Source organism: Tachysurus vachellii, chromosome 3 (assembly GCF_030014155.1).
Source record: "Tachysurus vachellii isolate PV-2020 chromosome 3, HZAU_Pvac_v1, whole genome shotgun sequence".
NCBI lineage: Eukaryota > Metazoa > Chordata > Actinopteri > Siluriformes > Bagridae > Tachysurus > Tachysurus vachellii.
This window is the reverse complement of record NC_083462.1, coordinates 5,680,872-5,688,033: the sequence shown is the minus strand read 5'-3', so window position 1 is coordinate 5,688,033 and position 7,162 is coordinate 5,680,872. Positions and strand designations below refer to the sequence as shown.

The window sequence follows — 7,162 nt, the reverse complement described above, 5'->3', positions numbered from 1 at the left end:
ACATTGTTCCAGCATGACCTGAGGCGCAGGTAATCATCCATAATGCAGAGCGACATGAATTTCTCTTTGGTCTCTTTAAAATCTGATTAAAAATGATGACAAGGTAAAAAACTTTTGAACTACTTATGAGGTCAGACAGTAGACAGACAGACAGACAGACAGACAGACATGTCTAACATGACCTGTGTGCTGTTCACCCAGAATATCTAGAAAGCTCTGACCTGTAACCTGCTCTGCTGCCAGACACCGTGACAGCGCTCAGCTCTGATTGGCTGAAACAGTGATTCTATATTCTGGAAGAGCTGCAGGCCAATCAGAGGGCAGAACGACAAAGTCATGTCACCTGCTGATTTTGAACATGTGTGCATGTGCATGTGTGTAGGTGTGTGTATGTGTATGTGTGTGTGTGTGTGTGTGTGTGTGTGTGAGAGAGATCCAGCTTAACTCCAAGCACATGCTCGGTGTCTGAAGTTCTGCACATGAGGCTGATACAGATGACAGATTAGCGTTGTGTAAACCGCTCGTCAAAATAAAAGCACACAGGCCCCCAAACTGCACTCAGGTTTTAATACTGTAGGTTTTATTATTTCTTTCTCATGAGCAGAAGTTCTATTCTATTCAGAACAAGACCCCTGTGATCAATGTAACATCCACCAGAGTGAAGGGGTTTGGGATGGAATGTAAATGACGCCCCCTGCAGGTCAGTAATAATATTGTATGTTGATCAAGGGGCAGAAAACAAACACTGGATGTTCAAAAAAATAAAAAAAAAATAAAACAAATACACTTACTAAATGATTTGGTCTTTTCGATAAAACATAAAAAAAAATATTCAATTTTAAAATATTAAGCACATTTATTTAAATAATTTTAGAATTTAAAAAAATCAGAAATTTAAATGATAAAACAAACCTTTTCAACATTTACATTTATATTTACATTTACAGCATTTAGCAGACGCCCTTATCCAGAGTGACGTACATAAGTGCTTAAATCTCTAATGCTGGCTCACTAAGTTACATACTTAAGATACCATGAGATTAAAACATTTGTTCAAAGTTACAATGAAAAAGTGTCAAAGGGTTTTAATGGCGATTTAATGGTTAAATGGTTAATGGTTAAAGTTTAATGGCAAAAGGGATTTAATGGCGGTCTCCTGTGTTTGTCCTGTTGTGTTTTATATGTTTATCATTTATAAAGCTCGGTCTCAACCATCTACACAGTGCTGTGGTTTATGTTTGCTTTTATAAATGTGTTTTTTTTGTTCAATAAAATTTGTGTACTTGTTAAATATGACCAGTGACATCACTGTAATAATACTGTAAAGGGAAGTGAAGAGAAATGAGATAAAAATACACGACTACATGCTGCACAGGTTAAGTTCATCATCACAGTTTTTATTACGTGACTTTGTACAATAAAAGTGAAAAAAAAAGGAGGACGACTTTTTAAAAAATATATAGGTGCAGTAAAATAATGGGAAGCTAAAATGTGGGAGGGATCAATCTCACATTCGCTGTTTCAATCAGCCAATGAGCAGCGAGCGCTAATCTGGATCATAAAGAGAACATTTAAAAGAGAAGAAAAGGCAGACTGGCTTATAGGATTCTAGGTGTTGATGAAAAGCCTTTAGAGGAACCGTGCGGTGTGACTGAATCCGTACAGTAACGGCTCACTACCACAGAGAGAAAAGGGGATGCTGAGGGGAATAAAATCACAACAGACACGTTTACGCTCCGCGTTAATCAACAAGCATTTAACAGCTTTAGAAAGAAACAAACGATCAGTACGAGCGTGACCGGGAGCTCTGACGGAGATCTGATCTGATGCAGGTACAGGCACAGGAGGAAGATCTCCACCACACCATCCAGAGTGAAGCATTAAATACATCCACCACCACGCTTCACAGCTGGACGATGTGATGGTGTTCAGTGCACTTTAGTCTATATGTATACAGTGCGTCCAAATATAGTGTTCCAGAGAACCTTTCTGAGGTTTTGTAAAGGTCCTGATGTGAGCTCTCTGTCTGATGACACACGGTGACCCTGAACCCTAGGGGATCATTAACACATGTCAACGCAGGGAACAAACGCATCCATAAGTATTTAAACATGTGTAGATCACGACGCTTCGATCACGGTCGATTAACGCAGCGTCTCCGTAAACGAGCGCTGCAGCGGGGTGGAGATGTAACACGATGTAACTGAAATGTTACACAAAGAAAGACGACGACAAAAAAAAAAAAAAAAAAAGGTATACGATGTGGCCTTAAATTACACAAAATGGAAGCGCTTAACATTTCTTAGAGAGAGAGAAAAAAATAAAAATAAAGCCACACAATTTAGATTTTTTTTTTCTTCACTTTTAAAAAATTAACACAATGAATAAACGGCCTGAGGTGTACTGCAGCCTTCTGGTCGCTTTGGAGTCGAGTCTGTCGGCATCTTTAGGGGGAGGAGAGAGGGAGAGAGGGAGAGAGAGAGAGAGAGAGAGAGAGAGAGAGAGAGAGAGAGAGAGAGTGAGAAAGACAGAAAGAGAGAGAGTGAGAAAGACAGAAAGAGAGAGAGAGAGAGAGAGAGAGAGAGAGGGAGAGAGACAGAGAGAGAGAGAGTGAGAAAGACAGAAAGAGAGAGAGTGAGAAAGACAGAAAGAGAGAGAGAGAGAGAGAGAGAGAGAGAGAGACAGAGAGAGAGAGTGAGAGAGAGAGAGAGAGAGTGAGAAAGACAGAAAGAGAGAGAGAGAGACAGAGAGAGAGAGAGAGAGAGAGAGAGACAGAGAGAGAGAGAGAGAGAGTGAGTGAGTGAGAGAGAGAGAGAGACAGAGAGAGAGAGAGAGAGACAGAGAGAGAGAGAGAGAGAGAGAGACAGAGAGAGAGAGAGAGAGAGAGAGAGACAGAGAGACAGAGAGAGAGAGAGAGAGAGAGAGAGAGAGAGAGAGAGAGAGAGAGAGAGAGAGAGAGAGAGAGACAGAGAGAGAGACAGAGAGAGAGAGAGAGAGAGAGAGAGAGAGAGACAGGGTGGAGATATTTTGTTATGTATGACCGACAGACAGTCAGGCTGGCATCGTTGGCAACTGGTACATCATGATGGTTGATCCACTTTAAAAGATCTTTTTCTTTTTGTTTTTCTCCAAAGTCCTGAAAAGAACAAAACCCAAAACAGAAGAGTGTGAGTGTGAAATCCCGACATCCCAGCGTGCGGTAATACTGTGCAGTGGTGTGGACTTAGTGTCGTATCTCTGTACAGTTGTCCTTTCCCAGCCCATGTTACGTCCACACTAGAACACCTAGTCTTTATTTTACACTTTTAAATGTTTCTTTATTACAAAGTGTTCAGATGGAACGTCGAAAACTTTCCTGTCTCTAAACAGACTCTTGCAAGCCTGTTGCTATGGTAACAGTAAAATAACGGCACGCTTCCTGTGCTCGTATAATGGAGGTCTGGTGAATTTAGGTTGAGGATGATCGCGTGTGTGTGTGTGTGTGTGTGTGTGTGTGTGTGTGTGTGTGTGTGTGTACCTAGAGGCGTCGAGTTTCTGCTGCTCCACCAGGCGTTGTTGAACCTCCCAGCTTGCTTTCTCCTCCTCAAACTGCCTCCTCTTCTCCTCCAGCTCTTTATGCTGAGCCTCCAGGTTCTTCTTCATCTGCTCATGACGCCGCTGCAGCTGAGAGAGTAAACACACACACACACACACACACACACACACGGGTCACCCTCACAGCCTGCAACAAAATCTAGTCGACTGAACGAAGCTGAAGCAGAAACCTGAGCTGGTCATGTGATCATCCAAAGTCCAGCGTGAAGTTATTAAAAGCAGGCAAAAGGAAAAGAAGGAAGAAAGAGAAAGATAAAAAAAAAAAAACAGAAAGAAGGTGAAAAAATTAAAAGAAAGAAAAGGACACAGAGACGGAAAGATAAAAAGGAAAGGAAATTATCATGAAATTGGGAAAAAAAAATTGGGGATGAGACTGCTAAAAAAAATAAAGAAATGAAACAAAGAAAGGAAAAGATTGGTTTAAAAAAATAATAAAAGGATATGAAAAAGTGACAGATTGAAAAAAAAGAGAAAGGAAACAGAAAAGGAAAAAGGAGGAAAGTAAAGGGAAAGAAAACAAAAAACAAAAATGAAAAAAAAAATGGGGAAAAATGATGAAGAAAGGAATGAATAGAAAAGGCTGAAAATCAAATGACGAAAGGAAATAAAAGAGAAAGGAAAAGAAGAAAATGAATAGGAAGGAAGGAGGAAGAAAGGAAAAGGAGGTGAAAAAAGAAAGAACAGGATAAAGAGCTAGTAGCTGCTCGGTGCTGCTGTGAGAAATAAACCATCAGCTGCTTTACCTCCGTCTCAGAGTCTTTCAGCTTCTGGAGCTTCTCCTTCACCTTCATCTCAAACACCTGCTCCATCTCCATCTCCATCTTCTTCATCTTAGCCACATGCTCTCTCCTCTCCTCCTCCATCTGAGCCAGGGGACTCCTGCTCACACACACACACACACACACACACACACACACACACACACACACACAGACACACACACACACACACACAGACACACACAGACACACACACACACACACACACACACACACACACACACAGACACACACACACACAGACACACACACACACAGACACACACACAGACACACAGACACACACACACAGACACACACACACAGACACACACACACACAGACACACACACACACAGACACACACACACACAGACACAGACACACACAGACACACACACAGACACACACAGACACACACAGACACACACAGACACACACACAGACACACACACACAGACACACACACACACAGACACACACACACACAGACACACACAGACACAGACACACAGACAGACACACACACACAGACACACACACACACAGACAGACACACACACACACACAGACACACACACACACACAGACACACACAGACAGACAGACACACACACACACACACACACACACACACACACACAGACACACACACAGACACACACACACACACAGAGACAGACACACACACACAGACACACACACACACAGACACACACACACAGACACACACACAGTTTGCATCATTAAGAAGATTTACTGAGAACTTTAAAGCCCTGGAGAAATCACCTGAGAGACAGAGACAGAGGTGGAGGAAAGCGAGAGAGCCGTCATTTTACACCCCAGAGTTAAACAGCACAGCTTCCTTACAGCCTCAGTTTTAATTACACAAGCTGCAGCAGTGTTGGAGCCATCAGCAGGGAATAAAATCATACTCTGTGTGTGTGTGTGTTGGATTTGGAGCCACTGTCTGATTGTTTGCTTATAAAAAGTAAACGTCGAGCACGTGTAACATCAGATGTAAGTGTGAGCTGCTACTCCAGGATTTCTGATTTGTTGTGTCCCCCCCCCCCCTCCCCTTGTGAATTGTTACGATCACAAGCTCAGGATTGTTCCTTTAAACTCCTAACAGTGACGACGTCTGTACTGACTTTCTCTGAGAGCTGTGCTCATGTTCCACACGTGTGAAAAGAAAGAGATCTCCGACTGAACGTGTGTTATGATGTCACACGACACGTGTCGACCCGAAAGTGCTGAAAATCTCCGTCATTTTGAAACAATCTCCTTCAAATTTTGCGAAATCCTGGAGGGAGCGGTTACTATAGAAACGCTGATATCGGCTCGGAAACGGATTTGTTTTTGATCTGCGTCTCGTGCTCCAGACTGATTAACTGTCCTGGAAAATAAACACACCGTAATATAAATCTCCTGGTCCGATCTCACGCCATTTCCGCACCCTGCCCCCATAGCCCCACCCCCATAGCCCCACCCCCATAGCCCCGCCCCCACAGCCCGGTCACCATCACTCAGACTCTGATCTAGTGTGTAGTGCTACAGCGCTGGGCGGAGCGCAGAGAAAGCAGAGGACAGAGTGGTGTGCAGAAACAGAGCAGACAGAACAGAGACGAGACGAGACGAGACGCTGTGGGTGAAACCGAAGCGTGCCACTTACATGCCATCACCTGTCTCAAATCTAAAAACAAAAACAAACAAAACAACAGAGAGACAAACTTTAGCATGCTGCTGGACATCTGCCCTGTAGATGAGTGTGTTCTCGGTGGACGTGAGGTTAGTGTTAGTGTGATGTTTCACTCCAATACACACAGCGGATGCTTGTGAGCTACAATCGTTAATCACACAGCCTGCCAGTGTCACTGTCTCATCAATAACAAACTAATCAGTAGTAAAGGAGTTATTAACTAACTTAAAGACTGAAGGGAACGAGATGACTAACCATTATATAGGACATTATAGAGGACATTATACAGGACATTATAGAGGACATTATACAGGACATTATACAGGACATTATAGAGGACATTATACAGGACATTATAGAGGACATTATAGAGGACATTATACAGGACATTATAGAGGACATTATAGAGGACATTATAGAGGACATTATAGAGGACATTATAGAGGACATTATATCACTGTCGAGTCACAGAAAAAAAATTATATTGATATACATTTTATTATATTATCATGTTGTCCAGGAAAGACTGAGAGCACATAGAGTTACACTCACGCGCTCATTCTCTCGCACGCACTCCCTCGCACACACAGCACGCACTCTCTCGCACACACAGCATGCACTCTCTCGCACACACAGCACGCACTCTCTCGCACACACAGCACGCACTCCCTCGCACACACATTTACATTTACATTTACAGCATTTAGCAGACACCCTTATCCAGAGTGACTTACAACTGAGCAACTGAGGGTTAAGGGCCTTGCTCAGGGGCCCAGCAGTGGCAGCTTGGTGGACCTGGGGTTCGAACCCATGACCTTCCGATCAGTAGCCCAACACCTTAACCACTGAGCTACCACATCCCCACTGAGCTAACACAGCACGCACTCTCTCGCACACACAGCACGCACTCTCTCGCACACACAGCACGCACTCTCTCGCACACACAGCACGCACTCTCTCGCACACACAGCACACATTCTCTCGCACACACACACACACACACTCTCTCACACACACACTCTCTCTCACACACACTCACTTGGTGAGCTGGCCTTTGCTCTTGTTGTTGTCCGCTCCGTTGTAGGTGACGGCGGCGAGCTTCCTGCTGCGG

The 7,162-nt window shown here is 43.5% G+C and overlaps 1 protein-coding gene across 2 annotated transcripts in view; it reads right to left on the bottom strand.

Annotated features, from left to right (window-relative positions):
* Positions 1 to 1,376: 1,376 nt before the first annotated feature.
* septin7a (septin 7a) overlaps positions 1,377 to 7,162 on the bottom strand; it is a 33,722-nt gene continuing 27,936 nt past the window's right edge. Inside the window, exons 9-13 of one of the 2 annotated variants that reach the window (XM_060865481.1) lie at positions 7,091 to 7,162; positions 6,025 to 6,045; positions 4,338 to 4,473; positions 3,518 to 3,663; positions 1,377 to 3,136 (exon numbers count right to left, since the gene is read on the bottom strand). The exon at positions 7,091 to 7,162 is cut by the window's right edge and continues 54 nt beyond it. In XM_060865481.1, the coding sequence (XP_060721464.1) occupies positions 3,100 to 3,136; positions 3,518 to 3,663; positions 4,338 to 4,473; positions 6,025 to 6,045; positions 7,091 to 7,162 (412 nt within the window). In that variant the 3' untranslated portion in view covers positions 1,377 to 3,099. The remainder of the gene's footprint in view (positions 3,137 to 3,517; positions 3,664 to 4,337; positions 4,474 to 6,024; positions 6,046 to 7,090) is intronic. The other variant, XM_060865482.1, reaches the window with a different exon arrangement.